The sequence below is a fragment of the Xyrauchen texanus genome, chromosome 30 (genome assembly GCF_025860055.1).
Source record: "Xyrauchen texanus isolate HMW12.3.18 chromosome 30, RBS_HiC_50CHRs, whole genome shotgun sequence".
In the NCBI taxonomy this organism is placed as follows: Eukaryota; Metazoa; Chordata; class Actinopteri; order Cypriniformes; family Catostomidae; genus Xyrauchen; species Xyrauchen texanus.
The window spans coordinates 39,586,605-39,605,019 of NC_068305.1; the positions used below are offsets into that span (position 1 = coordinate 39,586,605).

An 18,415-nucleotide genomic window follows, 5' to 3' on the forward strand; every position below is an offset into this window, starting at 1 on the left:
GTTCTTCCGGGTGTGCTTGTAAGGGGGAAACTGTACTTTAAATGCCCCCTGAACACAAAACATAATTTGCTGTTTTAATACTTGTGGACATGCAATTTTAAGACAACCAAAGTTCACCAAGTTTTAGTAAACAATTACATTTTTGAATATATAAACAAACAGGCTCATGACAAATGTTTCAATTAGCCAATGCACCTAGTCTATAGACTATAGTCCCAGTGGCGGAGCTAGGGGTGGTCAGAGATGGCCGTGGCCACCATGGCCTAAAAGAATTGGTAATTTTTTGGAATAATTTAGTTCTTTAGAGGTGAAGTCATCTCTGCACAAATGTACAAACTCAAAATGTGTGGGGTTGCCAAACCTCACCGTCCCGGGTGTCATTGTATCCACTCATAAAATGCTGCCCGAACATTTCTGTGCCACCCCAGACTGATCGCTTGCCCGAACATTTCTGTGCCACCCCAGACTGATCGCTTGCCCGAACATTTCTGTGCCACCACAGACTGATCGCTTGCCTGCACATTTCTGTGCCACCACAGACTGATCGCTTGCCCGCACATTTCTGAGCCACCACAGACTGATCGCTTGTCCGCACATTTCTGTGCCACCACAGACTGATCGCTTGCCCGAACATTTCTGCGCCACCCCAGACTGGCCCCACCCTGTGTGTGCCTGTCCCTTGTGATTCGTGCATTTATGTTTGCTGCATAAACATTCTTAAAAAGAATTCTCCCTTTGCGTTTCACAGAAACAATACATGGAAACAGCAAATGGGTTTGGAACGACATCAGGGTGAGAAAATAATTACATGTGAATTTTTAGGTGATCTATCCCTTTAAGTGGCCTACACAAACCTGTTAAGTACAGTCAGGGATGGATTATGACTTGCAAAGGGCCCGGGGACAATTATCTCTAATTATCGTTTTCATGCCCGAAAGCTGTTTCGTTTTCATTGTTGATGAGTTTTGGAGTGGGGGGGATTGCCAAACTGGATCGCACAACCTTAAAGCCCAAAGCCCCCCCGGGCAATCAAGGGCCCCTGGGCACTGGCCCCATTGTCCCGGTCTGTAATCCATCCCTGAGTTCAGTAGAAGGTGGTGTCCACATACTTTTGGCCATAGTGTATGTCAGCTTGTGTAGATATAATGCAAATAAACATGTTTATGATTGGTTGTTTTAGAGCATTTATATTATTCGCATTAGTCCGACTCTATCTAAGCAGAAAGTCTCCAGGTTAAACTCGTCTTAAATCAATTGCACAGCTGAATGAAACTCCCTGCAGTGATTTAATGTTCCACGTCATTTCTTCTGAATTTGCTCCTTGTACACGGTGTGAAATCTGCACCCAAAAAGCTTTATGTTAAAGTCTGAATGCAGGGAAGTTCAGGCCAGTGTTCAACATTTACTCACACACACTCATCCTATAGATGGAACATGACACTATCGGCCAGCAAGCAGCCGAAAGTCGATGCTGGATTAATTCGGACCAGAATGTGAGCGAGAATCAGATGTAATGGATTTGATTTCTGTTTCCTCCAGGCCATTTTCTGAGCTGGTGGAAAATGAGAAAGAAATGGATCTTGCTCAATACAGTATGCTGGAATGATCCCAGTGCAAGTGCTTAATATAACCAGAGTCTCATCATAACTTTACTGTAAAAAATATCAAAGAATTTTCATTTTATTGTTTATAACTATATTATATCTCAGGTTGGCGTACATACCTTGTCTAAAAATTGTGCTTTTGCAATATTTAAAATACATTTATATGATAATATAATATTAAATAAATAATATTTAACAGTTCACCCAAGAATGTAAATTCTGTCATCATTTACTCACTCTCGTTTCACTTCAAACCCGTATGACTTTCTCTAAAAGATGTTTTGAAGAAAGTGCAAGCTGCTCTTTTTAAAACGATTATAACAGACTGTGATCAGGGGCTGTCAAGCTTCAAAAAGGACGAAAAACACCATTAAATGAGTCTCTAAAACTTGTGTGCTATATTCTAAGTCTTCTGAATTCATCCGATAGCTTTGTGAGAAGAACGGTCCCAAATTTAAGACGTTATTTGTTGGAAAAAAATGTATTGCCTTAGGAGAGCGGTTTCTTCAAATCTTGAACCAATGTATGAGCAATAATATTTGCAAAATGTGCTGTAGCAAACAGCACTATTAAGGAACATCACTTTGTACAGTGAATAAAAGAAAACGACAATGCATCATCAAATTTTCAGAATTTTAGCCTAATACTTATTATATAAAAATACTTATTATGCACATATCCAGGACAGCTCATCTCTATCCAATTCAGTCCAATTTCCTCCAATGGCACATTAGCGCCCTCTGCTGATGTAAAATGAAACTGCAGAAACTCAACTAGCTGGGCCAGATGATCTTATAGGCTGCAGATTAAAAGTCTTACTTATTTATTTTGGATATTTTAAAAATTTATAAAATTATGTATTAGAACACATGGAGTGGTGGTGGCGTAATGGACTACAGCACATCACTGGTAATCAGTAGGTCGCTGGTTCGATCCCCACAGCCACCACAATTGTGTCCTTGAGTAAGACACTTAATCCAGGTTGCTCTGTAATAAGGGCTCTGTAAGTCGCTTTGGATAAATGTAATAACATGTGATAAATCCATGTTAGCAGCTTTAGTGAGGAGATATCAGAAGCACACATACCAGACTTGATTAAAAATGCCCAGACGAGTATCAGAATGGTTTGATTTATGCTTACTTCTTTCAGTCCACGTAAAAAAATATAAAATCGATTTAAGACTTTCCCCTTAATGTTTAAAGTGCAAATCATCAATTGGTAATTATATTCAATGTATCTGTTCATGTCACATAATACAGATGCATTGAAATAAAATGTTGCATGTTATTGGAAATATTATGTTTCCTTGATCTGGTCTCACTAGTCTTAGGCCTCTTGATTCCAACAAATATCACAAGAGGCGTTTCAATATTTTAACCGTTTCAGGAAGAAAAAAATAAATACAAAAATTGCAAAAAAAAAGTTTTTGTTGTTATTCAGTAGGGTTTGACTTGTACCAGTACGAGACCACCTAGTAACCACATAAAACCCCTTTGAAGCCAGCAAATCCACAGCAACCTCCCAGAACCCCTCGCAGAGGAACATGTCCCAGTAAAGTGCTGCATTAACCTGTAACTCTATCTATAGTCTGTGAGTGGCTACATGTAGCTGGCAGTGAAGCGGCGGTCAATGAACGCTCTGTCCCAGATCCAAACACTTAGATGTGCTCATGAATAATGAATCCTCATAGAATCCCAACAGCAGCAGAAGACGGGATTTGCTCTCTTTTTATTCTCCACAAGAATAAACAAAAGGAATTACCCACTATGCAAGTGTGCTGTCGCTCTATAAATAGAAACGTGGCTTCTGCTGCGGGCTGTGGTTGTATTTGAACAGGTCAGGGCTGCTATCATCTGCAGAAGGAATCTTAAGAACATCTTAGGAAAGATTGGCTATGTATCAAATGCAGTAAATAAAAAAAAAACACCAGTCATAAAAAGGTTATGACCCATGTGATGAGTGACACAAATCACAGTTTTCAGATTTCATGGAAGTCCAGGCAAAAAATCAATAATTCTGTTCATGAGTTAATGTGTAATAGGATGCACACACATTACCACTGTGGCATTCAGCCAGACTTCAGGTGTGTGTGTGGAAACACTGTCGCTATCAACAGTGATTCATTTCTGTCCACTGTTTGTTAATACCTCTGAGACTGTTTTCAGTCAGACCATATGTTTTCAACAATGGATAACACACAACATGTAACACATATAGCAACATAACATAACATATAATAACACAGTCCCCAAAAAGTATTTTGACACTTAAAATGTATTAATGTAATTTAGATAACAAAATACCATACCTAAAGTACATACATGCATGTAACACTACTGTATCACATTATATTAGATTAGATTAGAGTAAATAATTTTATATTATATTATATTTTATGATATTATATTAGAATAGATTATTTTATATTATATTATATTATATTATATTAGAATAGATTATTTTATATTATATTATATTAGAATAGATTATATTATATTTTATTTTATTTTATTTTATTTTATTAGAATATATTATATTATACTTTATTTTATTTTATTATATTATATTAGAATAGATTATTTTATATTATATTATAAAAATTATATTATTTTATATTATATTAGAATAGATTATTTTATATTATATTATATTATAATAGATTATTTTATATTATATTATATTTTATTATATTATATTAGAATAGATTAGATTATTTTATATTATATTATATTATATTATATTATAATAGATTATTTTATATTATATTATATTAGAATAGATTATATTATATTTTATTTTATTTTATTTTATTTTATTAGAATATATTATATTATACTTTATTTTATTTTATTATATTATATTATAATAGATTATTTTATATTATATTATATTTTATTATATTATATTAGAATAGATTAGATTATTTTATATTATATTATATTATATTATATTATAATAGATTATTTTATATTATATTATATTTTATTATATTATATTAGAATAGATTAGATTATTTTATATTATATTATATTATATTATATTAGAATAGATTATTTTATATTATATTATATTAGAATAGATTATATTATATTTTATTTTATTTTATTTTATTTTATTAGAATATATTATATTATACTTTATTTTATTTTATTATATTATATTAGAATAGATTATTTTATATTATATTATAAAAATTATATTATTTTATATTATATTAGAATAGATTATTTTATATTATATTATATAAGATTATATTAGATTATTTTATATTATATTATATTATAATAGATTATTTTATATTATATTATATTTTATTATATTATATTAGAATAGATTAGATTATTTTATATTATATTATATTATATTATATTAGAATAGATTATTTTATATTATATTATATTAGAATAGATTATATTATATTTTATTTTATTTTATTTTATTTTATTAGAATATATTATATTATACTTTATTTTATTTTATTAGAATATATTATATTATACTTTATTTTATTTTATTATATTATATTAGAATAGATTATTTTATATTATATTATATTATAATAGATTATTTTATATTATATTATATTTTATTATATTATATTAGAATAGATTAGATTATTTTATATTATATTATATTATATTATATTAGAATAGATTATTTTATATTATATTATATTATAATAGATTATATTATATTTTATTTTATTTTATTTTATTTTATTAGAATATATTATATTATACTTTATTTTATTTTATTATATTATATTAGAATAGATTATTTTATATTATATTAGAATAGATTATTTTATATTATATTATAAAAATTATATTATTTTATATTATATTAGAATAGATTATTTTATATTATATTATATAAGATTATATTAGATTATTTTATATTATATTATATTATAATAGATTATTTTATATTATATTATATTTTATTATATTATATTAGAATAGATTAGATTATTTTATATTATATTATATTATATTATATTATAATAGATTATTTTATATTATATTATATTAGAATAGATTATATTATATTTTATTTTATTTTATTTTATTTTATTAGAATATATTATATTATACTTTATTTTATTTTATTATATTATATTAGAATAGATTATTTTATATTATATTATATTATAATAGATTATTTTATATTATATTATATTTTATTATATTATATTAGAATAGATTAGATTATTTTATATTATATTATATTATATTATATTAGAATAGATTATTTTATATTATATTATATTAGAATAGATTATATTATATTTTATTTTATTTTATTTTATTTTATTAGAATATATTATATTATACTTTATTTTATTTTATTATATTATATTAGAATAGATTATTTTATATTATATTATAAAAATTATATTATTTTATATTATATTAGAATAGATTATTTTATATTATATTATATAAGATTATATTAGATTATTTTATATTATATTATATTATAATAGATTATTTTATATTATATTATATTTTATTATATTATATTAGAATAGATTAGATTATTTTATATTATATTATATTATATTATATTATATTATATTAGAATAGATTATTTTATATTATATTATATTAGAATAGATTATATTATATTTTATTTTATTTTATTTTATTTTATTAGAATATATTATATTATACTTTATTTTATTTTATTAGAATATATTATATTATACTTTATTTTATTTTATTATATTATATTAGAATAGATTATTTTATATTATATTATAAAAATTATATTATTTTATATTATATTAGAATAGATTATTTTATATTATATTATATAAGATTATATTAGATTATTTTATCGTTACATTTAAAAAACAAATATTTATGCATATCAGTTTCTACACATTTTTATCAAACTGTATTGACTAGACAAATTTTTAATTATGAAAATTATGTATTAAGCATAAACTTTAATTAATTGTACTTCAAAATTGTATAATTAAATAGTATTTCATTATATTTACAGTAAAAGCTTCATGTTTACGCTTCATTCACAATAATATAAGATACATTAATCAAAGATTTCTCATTTCAGTTTGATTGAAATGTGTGTCCACAGATTCAGGGTTGGGGAGTAACTGAATACATGTAGCGGGATTACATATTTAAAATACTAAATATTAGTGACTGGATTCTACTATAGTGACCATTTAAATCATTGGTAATTTGAATGAAGTTACATTCAAAGAGCATTTTATTTTGTCATTTTATTGTCATTTGTTTAATTTAATATTGAGACCTTTCAGATGGAAAACATTTATGCATATACATGATGCGGTCCAAAGTGCATTTGAACAGCGGTGAAACACTTTCTTATGATGTGTTACATTCATACGAGCAGACAGCACATGTTACCTACCACGATATATAGTTTTATATCAAGAAAATCCACGTTTATAATCTGAATATCAGAAAATGCATTTTTAATATAAGTGCATTTGTATGTGCAAATGTTGTTTTGTTCACATGTTATTAACTTGTGCATAGTCAAAACAAGTAAATAAAAAGTGCCAGTGCTGAAGGAGTAATTCAAAGTATTCAGATTAATTTACTGACCCTGAGTAATCTAATGGAATACGTCAGTAATCTGTAGTGGAGTACATTTTAAAAGTAACCCTCCCAGCCCTGCACATACTTTTGGCCATAGTGTATGTCCGCTTGTGTAGTTATAATGCAAATAAACATGTTTATGATTGGTTGTTTTAGAGCATTTATATTATTCGCATTAGTCCGACTCTGTCTAAGCAGAAAGTCTCCAGGTTAAACTCGTCTTAAATCAATTGCACAGCTGAATGAAACTCCCTGCAGTGATTTAATGTTCCACGTCATTTCTTCTGATTTTGCTCCTTGTTCGCTCAGCCAGTGCAAATAATGCTGGTTTACACGGTGTGAAATCTGCACCCAAAAAGTTAAGGTCTGAATGCAGGGAAGTTCAGGCCAGTGTTCAACATTTACTCACACACACTCATCCTATAGATGGAACATGACACTATCGGCCAGCAAGCAGCCGAAAGTCGATGCTGGATTAATTCGGACCAGAATGTGAGCGAGAATCAGATGTAATGGATTTGAGTTCTGTTTCCTCCAGGCCATTTTCTGAGCTGGTGGAAAATGAGAAAGAAATGGATCTTGCTCAATACAGTATGCTGGAATGATCCCAGTGCAAGTGCTTAATATAACCAGAGAGTCATCATAACTTTACCGTTTATGTCCTTCAAAAAAAATAATTAAAAAAAAATATAAAAAAAAAATATTGTAATCTACATGTGGGTTTTTTTACTCACCAAACACTACAAATATTTTTTTTTAATTTTTGTATCTAGTTAGAAAACAAGCATGTTAACATGTTAAAAGTACATTACAGAATACAGAAAATAGAATATAAATAATAATAATAAAAAAAACTATATTCAGGGGTGTCAAAAGAAAAGAAAAAAACGCATTTGTTAATTTATACAAATACAAAATCTTAACACTTCTTATTGCTTTACTATGTTTACACAACTTTTACTTTGTGGTAATATTGCAATTTAAACTATAAAGATCTAAATGCTAAAACGTTGTTTTTTTGCAGGATCTCATGAGGATATCGTCACTCTGCTACTCGGCCCTGAGTGCTTCTCTCATCCCCTCCCCACCAGAGATCGATGCGCTCGGCTCTCGGCTCTGCCTGGAGTTGTGAGTGCGGCGGCAGCGGTGCTGAATATGGCGTCAGACGGGATGATTTTAACCAACCACGACCACCAAATTCGGGTCGGCATCCTGACAGGTAAAGAGCAGATTCTTCTCAAGCCATTGCTCGGTTTCTTTTTGGGAAACGGAGCCGCTTTTTTCTGCTGTTTGCCGGCGGTGTCTCACCTTCCCTAGCGGTGTGTGTGTGTGTGTGTGTCTGTGTCTGTGTTTCATGCTGGTCAGCGGTGATTTAAACCATCTTCTCTTTTACTAGATATGCATTTAACTACTAAACACCCTGCATAAAAAAATAGTGAAGCCTATTTAATATGAGAATATGGTATTATGATGAAATTTAACAGGAAGATATAGTTTTGTATGTTTAATTATTCACTTTGGCTGGTGAAACCTTTTTCTAAATTCCTCAGTGTGTAAGCCACGGCTTTTCATAAGCACCTTTTATTCAGTGGATCTTGCATTATTTGTGAATCAACTGGCCATAAACAGCGGTGCTAAAAACGTGATGTGCACTGGATGCAGTGGGCAGATATAAGGATGGTTTTGAATCGTGGCAGGATACTGGTTTCTTGACGAATGAATTTTTCGAGCAAAAGCTGAAGTATAATCTGCGATTAATTCCCTTCCTGTATCAAAAAATGAAATAAAATCAAACGGCATTTTGTGTTTGAAATCTCCGGATTTGGCAGCATAAAACAGATGGGGGGTACGTTATTTAAAAGGCCACGGATTTTCGTGTGATGTGATTGGTGATAACTCCACTCATAGAAATCCGCTGGCGAAGGTGGTAACGTGTTGAGATAGAGAGAGGAGCTCCATCCAGCACTGAGGGAAACCCCGCTTCACCTCCCGCCTCCTCACTTCTGTACAGCGGGGAATCCAGCAACAGCGCTGTCCGCGGTCCTGAAACAGTGGCCGCTCGGTGAGGCGCTGTCCGCGGTCCTGAAACAGTGGCCGCTCGGCGAGGCGCTGTCCGCGGTCCTGAAATAGCGGCCGCTCGGTAGAGCGCTGTCCGTGGTGCTGAAAGCCAGCGGTCGCTATCTGAGGTCTTAAAACACAGTAGACCCTCTCTGTTGCGCTGAAAAACAGTACGCGCTGTCCGTGTTACTGAAATTCAGCGACATTCACCGATTAATTTTCTTGCATGTCCTGTTCTAGATGTGTTATCCAGGGCTGTAACCATAGATTTTAATGTTTCCCTCAAAATCGAGATTAGTGTTTGAATGATATGGGGTGTCCATTGGTTGATTAATTTGATTATATTTGGGCACTCTCTTACATCAGTACACTTATTAAAGATTCAGTTCATTTAGAGCATTGGTATATCACACTCAGGAATATCCTACTCAGTGGCACAATGGATACAAATAGATAAAACCAAATGATTACAAGCTAGATATGTAACCACTAGGCTCAACACCCATTTGATGATTTGCCAAAGTGATTACATTAGGTTACAAAATGTGATAAAAGCCATAATTTATTTCTGTACACTAATTACAGATTCAGTGCCCTGGAGTAACCCGAGGTTAAATATACTACTCAATGACACAATGGATTACATTTTGGGGGATTTGGACTTTCTAAATTTTGGTTACCAGGCTAGATATTTAACCAGTAGGCTACAGCATCTGTTTGGTGATTCACAGATCAAACAGGCCAACTAGTGTATTGCCCTGCATTTTTCTGTACTGTTTGGTCATTAATCAGATTATTTGAATAACTACAATTATTACTGGGACTGTTCCCTTGGAGTAAACTAAGGTTCAATTTGCTGCTCTATGGCATAGTGGATCAAACATATGACCTTTTAGCTACTAGGCCAGAGAGATCTACTGGTGTATTAGTCTGCATCGTTCTGTTTTACTTGTTCATTTATCAGGTGCTTTTAACAGACTTATTGCTGGGACAGTCCTTCAGGTGTAACCTTAGGAGAAGTATTATGCTCAATGAAACAATGGATAAAATCTTTGAATAGCCTTTGCAGGGTTTGAACATACAACTTTTTGTTTACCAAGACAGATATTTTAATATGAGGGTACAGCAGCCTTATTAGTTGATTTCTGGGCAAACAGGGCTACTGGTATAATGCCCACATTGTTCAGAAGCACTTGGTCATTTATCAGGCACTTTATTAGTACACCTATCACTGGGTCAGTACCCTAGGAGTAACCTGAGGTTAAAATTACAATACCATTACAATTCTAACTTGTTGGAGGTTTTTTATACTTAAGAGGTTTCTTGCAACTTGGCCATGAGCTTTAACTACTACACCACACCACCCCTATTGGGATTGACTCTGCAACATATTTATTAACAACCAAGATCTAATAGACTGCCATGATGCCCTTATGAAAAAACCCAGCCGATAACTCTGTGCTCCCAAAACAAGTTCTTGAATCAACCCTTGTGGGGTTTGAACCTACAGCCTTTTGGTTCTTTGGCGAGATGCTTCACCACTATAGCAAACAGGTCTTCTAGAGTACTGGCCTGAATTGTTTTGTCAAACAATTTCAATGCAATGGCCTTGTCAACATGGACATCCAGTCTCTCAAAACCGCTAGTAAGTGTCACCACACATTGTCAGTCAGGCAAACACAAGCAAGCAGACACGTACACAAACACTGGTGTAACAGTGTGTCCTATTACTTTTGTGACTTCTCTGCACAGGGACGACACTTGAACAGGATGCTTGCCAATATTTGTCACTCAGATTTCTTTGGTCCTTCTAACAAATCTCCCATTACCAGTAGTCTTCATTTCGCCTTCTCTTTCATCTTATATTAGTAACCATTTCTCCCTATTTCTCCCATATCTCTGAAGGTCTGTGTGGTGAGAAACTTTATAGCGGAAAATTAAGACAGGAAGGTAAAAAGAAAGAGAAGGGAGATATCACAGTCTTTATGTGTCATCAGAATCAGAATCAGAATCAGAATCAGAATCAGCTTTATTGCCAAGTATGCTTACACATACAAGGAATTTGTCTAGGTGACAGGAGCTACCAGTCAACAACAATACAAACAATACCAAAAAAAACAGCAGCAAGGCATAGGTAATTAAAAACAAAAAAGAACACAAAATAAATAATTATACATATACGTACATAAACTCACCTTCATACATACCCACATACACACACGTAGTGCAAATCTAATACAATCTGTTATATAAAGAACAAAAAACAGTATATTATGTACAGAGCAATGTAAGTAATGGCAGAAGTGGATAAGTTGGATAATATAATTTAAATTAAAATTAAACTGTGTATTGCACATAATTATTGCTCAATGGGGGTAATTTAACTGTTCATTAGATGGATGGCCTGAGGGAAAAAACTGTTCCTGTGTCTGACCGGTTCTGGTGCTCAGTGCTCTGAAGCGCCGGCCAGAAGGCAACAGTTCAAAAAGGTAGTGGGCAGGGTGAGTGGGGTCCAGAGTGATTTTACCAGCCTTTTTCCTCACTCTGGAAGTGTATAGTTCTTGAAGGGAGGGCAGGGGGCAACCAATAATCCTCTCAGCAGACCGAACTGTCCTTTGTAGTCTTCTGATGTCTAATTTCGTGGCTGCACCAAACCAGACAGTTATTGAAGTGCAGAGGACAGACTCAATGACCGCTGAGTAGAACTGTTTCAGCAGCACTGGTGGCAGGTTGAACTTCCTCAGCTGGCGAAGGAAGTACAACCTCTGCTGGGCCTTTTTCACAATGGAGTCGATGTGTATCTCCCACTTCAGGTCCTGTGAGATGGCAGTGCCCAGGAACCTGAATGACTCCACTGCTGACACAGTGCTGTTTAGAATGGTGAGGGGGGACAATGTTGGGGTGTTCCTCCTAAAGTCCACAATCATCTCCACTGTTTTGAGCGTGTTCAGCTCCAGGTTGTTTTGACTGCACCAGACAGCCAGCCGTTCAACCTCCTTTCTATCACGCAGACTCATCATCATCTCGGATGAGGCCGATGACAGTGGTGTCGTCTGCAAACTTCAGGAGCTTGACAGAGTGGTCCTTGGTGGTGCAGTCATTGGTGTACAGGGAGAAGAGTAGTGGGGAGAGCACACATCCCTGGGGGGCACCAGTGCTGATGGTACAGGTGGTGGAAGTGAATTTTCCCTGCCTCACAAGCTGCTGCCTGTCCGTCAGAAAGCTGGTAATCCACTGACAGGTAGAGGTGGGAACAGGGAGTTGGTTTAACTTAGTCCGGAGTATATCTGGTATGATTGTGTTGAAAGCCGAGCTGAAGTCCACAAAAAGGATCCTTAGCGTATGTCCCCGGTCTGTCCAGATGTTGCAGGATATGATGCAAACCCATGTTGACTGCATCATCCACAGACCTGTTTGCTCGATAAGCAAATTGAAGGGGGTCCAGAAAGGGTCCAGTGATGTCCTTCAGGTGGGCCAACACCAGTCTCTCAAATGACTTCATGACCACAGATGTCAGGGCGACAGGTCTGTAGTCATTAAGTCCTGTGATTTTTGGTTTCTTAGGGACGGGGATAATGACTGAGCGTTTGAAGCAGCATGGGACTTCACATTGCTCCAGTGATCTATTGAAGATCTGAGTGAAGATGGGGGCCAGTTGGTTAGCACAGGAACGAAGGCAAGCTGGTGAGATGCCATCTGGTCCTGGAGCCTTCCTTGTCCTTTGCTTCCGAAAGACACGGCACACATCGTCCTCACAGATCTTTAGTGCAGGTAGTGTAGCAGGAGGGGGAGGAGGGGGTTGCAGGAGGTGTTAATGGTTGTGTGAAATGAAGGTCCGAGTGCATGTGGGGTGTGAAATCGGGCCTTTCAAATCTGCAGTAAAACACATTCAGGTCAGTCAGCCAGTCGTTGGTCCGCCACAGGGTCGGGGGTAGGAGTCCTGTAATTAGTAAGTTGTTTCAGGCCACTCCACACTGATGCTGGGTCGTTAGCTGAAAACTTGTTTTTCAGCTTCTCAGAGTAACTTCTTTTAGCCACTCTGATTTCCCTATTCAGTGTGTTCCTGGCCTGATTATACAAGACTCTATCCCCACCCCTGTAAGCCTCCTCTTTGGCATGACGAAGCTGTCTGAGTTTTCCTGTGAACCATGGTTTATCATTGTTGAATGACAAAAATGTCCTAGTAGGGATGCACATATCCTCACAGAAACTGATGTATGATGTAACAGTATCTGTGAGCTCGTCCAGGTCTGTAGCTGCAGCTTCAAAAACACTCCAATCAGTGCAGTCAAAGCAGGCTTGTAGTTCCAGCTCTGCTTCAATAGTCCATCTCCTTATAGTCCTTACAACTGGCTTGGTTGATTTTAATTTCTGCCTGTAGGTCGGGAGAAGATGAACCAGACAGTGATCAGAGAGACCCAAAGCTGCACGTGGGACAGAGCGATATGCATCCTTTAATGTAGTATAGCAGTGGTCCAATATATTCCTGTCTCTGGTGGGGCATGTAATGTGCTGTCTGTATTTGGGCAGTTCGCGTGTGAGATTTGTTTTGTTAAAGTCCCCAAGAATAATAATGACTGAGTCCGGGTATTGTTGTTCTGTGTCTGAGATTTGATCAGCCAGCTGTTGCAGCGCTAAGTTCCCAGACGCGTTTGGAGGAATGTAAACACTCACCAGAATAAACGAAGAAAACTCCCGCGGCGAGTAGAACGGCTTACAGTTAATAAAGAGCGCTTCCAGATTAGGACAGCACATCCTCTTTAGTGTTGTTACATCTGTACACCAACTTTCGTTGATGTAAAAGCATGTTCCACCACCTCTCGTTTTCCCCGTTAACTCCGCGATGCGATCCGCTCTGAACAGCTGGAAGCCCGGCAGATGTAATGCGCTGTCCGGAATGGCTTCACTCAACCAGGTTTCAGTGAAGCACAGTGCAGCAGAGTTTGAAAAGTCCTTATTAGTATGTGTGAGGAGATGTAGTTCGTCCGTTTTGTTGGGAAGAGAGCGGAGATTCGCGAGATGAATGCTCGGCAGTGCTGTTCGAACGCCGCGCTGACGGAGTTTAACCAGCGCGCCAGCTCGTCTCCCTCGCCTGCGTCTCGTAGCGCATCTAAACAACACAGCAGCGCCTCCAACTAAAATGTCCAGCAAAACGTCCGAATATTGAAAAACCGGGAAAAGATTATCTGGTATGTGCTGCTGAATGTTCAGCAGTTCGTCCCTGGTAAAACTGATTGGTAAAAGATTGCTAAACACAGGACAAACTAACAAAAACAACAAAAGAATTGAAGAGCTCCACACCGAGGCGGCCATCTGCGGCGCCATGTTGTATACGATGTCATCTGACCTTTTAGAAATCTCCCCCTCTCTCTCTTACCTCACTGTTGCTTTTCCCTCTGTGCTGCTTTGGGATTTTACGCTGTTGAAAAGTGATTTCCTCTAGTAACTATACAGCAGTTACCAGACTCATAGGAGATCTCTTACTTACACGCCATTGAAGTATCTAAACCATCATCAACACAGAGATGTGCTAAAAGTTTCTTGAGTTTTTAGAGAGCTTTGGCTCACGTTGTGGTTTCAGTCTGCTTCTTATGTTATTTGCCTGTGCTTTAACTAATCACCCCATGACTAAGGCCTCCTCCACATCTGTACCATATTCCTCCAATGACAGCAGGGTCATGTGACCAGACCTGTCCCCTTCTCTGGGGTTAAGAGGAGCTTTGGTTGGCATAGCAACACTGTGAAGGTTTTAGGAACCTGACAAGCATACAACGACTCCAAGATGTAGGCTGGGGTCATAGTTTGGCACCGGGACATGATTCAGAGTTGTTGTTGGAACCGTTTATCGTATTGTTCACTTGAGTTGCCCGTATTGCATGAGGACATTAATAGTGAAGATGGGATTATTCTTAAACCACATTTTTTATCCATACATTTTTAGTGTTTTTAAGGTGAAGTGTGTAATTTATGAACCCTCTAGAGGCACCAAATGGAAATACAAATATATTGATTGTTTTCAAACAGGTGTTTTGAACACACCCACCATCTTCCTTTGGTTGAACAAACAGATAGTCCCTACTCAAACTCATGTCATTGGTTGACCTGCTTTTGCTATGTCAGGATCCTCAAATAAACAATGTTTTGATATTTACTCATAGCTGTGCATATTCATTTGGGATTGGTAAATGTATTTTAAAAAGGATTCAGCAAGGGATTTATCAACAAATTGGTTCAAGGGTTTTATTTGTTAAATGATGCAGTACATGGAAGACTACTCTACGAAGCCAAATGGAAATTGGCATGTCATTGGTTAAGGAATGTGACATGTTGCAATTAAGGCTACCATAATGAATACATTAAATCTAAAGGGTGTTAGTCCCTTCTTGTGTGTCTTAGGCTACATCAACACTAATCCATTTTTGTTTGAGAACTCGGTTTCAGTTTCCCAACATCATTGTTTTCCAAAGTACGCTGTATATGTGTTTCTGGAATTCTTTTTTTTGTGTGGAGGAAAACACTGATCCAGTGTGGATGAGAGGCATAAACATCACAAAATCAATGCAGTTTCAAAATTATTAATGTGGATGTGGCCATAGATTCTTGTTCCAGGAGCTTTTGCAATATTTAGTTAAATACCCCTGAGTCTTTTCAGCACAGTTTTCTTCAAATGGCTTCTGTTTTAGCATCCTCACCTTGGTAAGTACTGACCTCAAATTAAACTGATGTGACCTTGAGAAGGACTACCATCTTGCTGTCACTTCTACAAAACATGAGTAACTACAGAGGGGACCAAGGAAACTAGCTCAGTTCAGAACTATTGCTAATCCACCTTTGCCTGAACGTGGAAGTGTTCCACAATTCACAACATAAGCCTGTTTAGCTTTTTGTTCTCCAGTGGTTTCACTCACATCAGTGTATGATTTAAGTGGATAATGTAATGTTAGCATATTAGATTTGTAAAAATTGATAAATAAAATAACTTGTAGCTACATAGTGCCGATACTTTACAGAGTCGCAATTTCCATCTTTTGATAGTGCTTTACTCTTCAAAGTTTGAGGAGTTGGTAGACGACATAAAGCGATGGCCCAAGGCTAGTTACATTGATATTATAATAGCCAACAACAGCACAAGTTGAGCCTGAACTCATTTTTACTCCAACTAACACTTACAGTGGTTGTTTTTCTCCATCTGGATCGCTTGTTTTGGTAGTTTTACCTGGCTAATTATGGAAACTGGAACCAGACAACAGTCCAGCAGAGAAACTTAAAGAAACCCATAACTTTAAGTATTAAACTTTGACACATAACTCATCCTGCACCATTTGTGCCACAGGCATGAAATGTAAGTGCAGCGTAGTTCTAGCGGGAAGACTAGCAGCTGTACATCATCGTACCATTAGAGGGGTAATTCCCAGCCAATCACATGTAAGCCGTTGCTTTATAAGTCTGCTCACAATCTATCACATTGCTGTTTCATTGTGCTAACACGGCAACCTCCACCACCCCACTACCATCAGTTGAGTCCCGTCCTGCATGGGAATAGGCTTCTCGCCCCTGCCTCCTATCTCCGGCAGGATATGACGGTTCCGAGTACAACTTCTTCGGACAGCCAGACGGGCCCTAAGCCAAAGAGAGACATTACATTTCTGTTTTATATTCATCAAATAAATGTCATCTTAAATTTCACTCAAGTCTGCGAGTCTTCCTGATAGAATGGTACTTCATGCACCTTGTTGAGGAGAGAAGACTTAAGACTTAAGGTTTGGGTGCATCTATCAACACCCAGAACACCTTAGAAATGGCCTACAAATCACTCCGAATACCTTATCTGTGCATTATCAAGTTGTCAGGCCGACTCCAAGTTGTGTATGAGCAAGCAACATTTTTACATTTTTCTTGAGAAATAAAATAGAAATCTTGGTACATCATAGAATATTTCATGACGCAAACTGGCATGTATCATAATTGCTTATTGGCATGGCATATTTCATAGGTCAGCTTCATATGTTTTTTTCATAACATATTCTGCTCTGGTCCTAGTTTGGATTCATTTGACACTTCCATCATTTTGTGCTTTACATAAAATGCATAAAATATGTTCCTGTTTTCACACTGTTATCTGTCATCCACATTTGTAAATTACAAAGTAGTTGTCAAATTTGTATCTGTTAAAGGACAAATAAAACAGTCACTGTGTGTTATCAGAGAACATGAGTCAGATTTTTGACGGCATTGCAGTGGTCAGTGTTATCAACACTGGAACATAAACGAGAGGTAAACTAGCTTTATGTCTTTATAGCATGATGTCCCCTTACCTGTAAATGAATACATTTTTTTACATTTTATTTTTCATTTTTACAAGCTGTTCTTTTATGGACATATATCACCTTTATGAATGTAGCAGAGCTGGATTTTGTCTGAACTTGTGTCCTTCCACAGCAGAAGCATTGAAATTCAGTCATGGGCTGAACTGCCAATGAGGAAACCTCTCTGCGGCAGACAGCACATCTCCCTCTCCCTCTCTCTCTCTCTCTCTCTCTCTCTCTCTCATTCTGGGTTTCTCTCTCTCTCTCTCTCTCTCTCTCTCTCTCTCGCATTCTCAGTATCTCTCTCTCTCTCTCTCTCTCTCTCTCTCTCATTCTGGGTTTCTCTCTCTCTCTCGCATTCTCAGTAACTCTCTCTCTCCTCTCTCTCTCTCTCTCTCTCTCATTCTGGGTTTCTCTCTCTCTCCCTCTCTTTCTCTCTCTCATTCTCAGTATCTCTCTCTTTCTCTTTCGCTCTAGTGGATCAGGATAGCACAGGATTGTGTGGGTGGCATTCCAATCTTGCAAGTGTATCAAAGAGACACGGCTCGGCCACATTTACACGGAGCGGCTAAATTTAGACGCCTGTCAAAGTCATAAATAGCAATAAGTTTAGATCCACATTGGTTGTTTAGCATAACCAATTGAATGTAAGCATACACACACACTCTTTGTTTAATGCTTTTCGTTCCTCACAAGAATGCATTAAAGGGGTCAAGGACATACTGTACCTTTTTTCATTGTTTTAATGTGTTCCTTGAGGTTCACTTATAATATTAGTAATGTTTTTGCACACACACACACACACACACACACACACACACACACACACACACACACACACACACACACACACAC

General features: G+C 35.8%; 1 protein-coding gene across 6 annotated transcripts in view; it reads left to right on the forward strand.

Annotated features, from left to right (window-relative positions):
* Positions 1-8,304: 8,304 nt before the first annotated feature.
* Positions 8,305-18,415, forward strand: part of LOC127623585 (gephyrin-like) — a 96,613-nt gene continuing 86,502 nt past the window's right edge. For all 6 annotated transcript variants that reach the window (XM_052097977.1, XM_052097979.1, XM_052097978.1 and 3 more), the window contains exon 1: positions 8,305-8,415. In XM_052097977.1, coding sequence (XP_051953937.1) covers positions 8,352-8,415 — 64 coding nt within the window. In that variant the 5' untranslated portion in view covers positions 8,305-8,351. The remainder of the gene's footprint in view (positions 8,416-18,415) is intronic.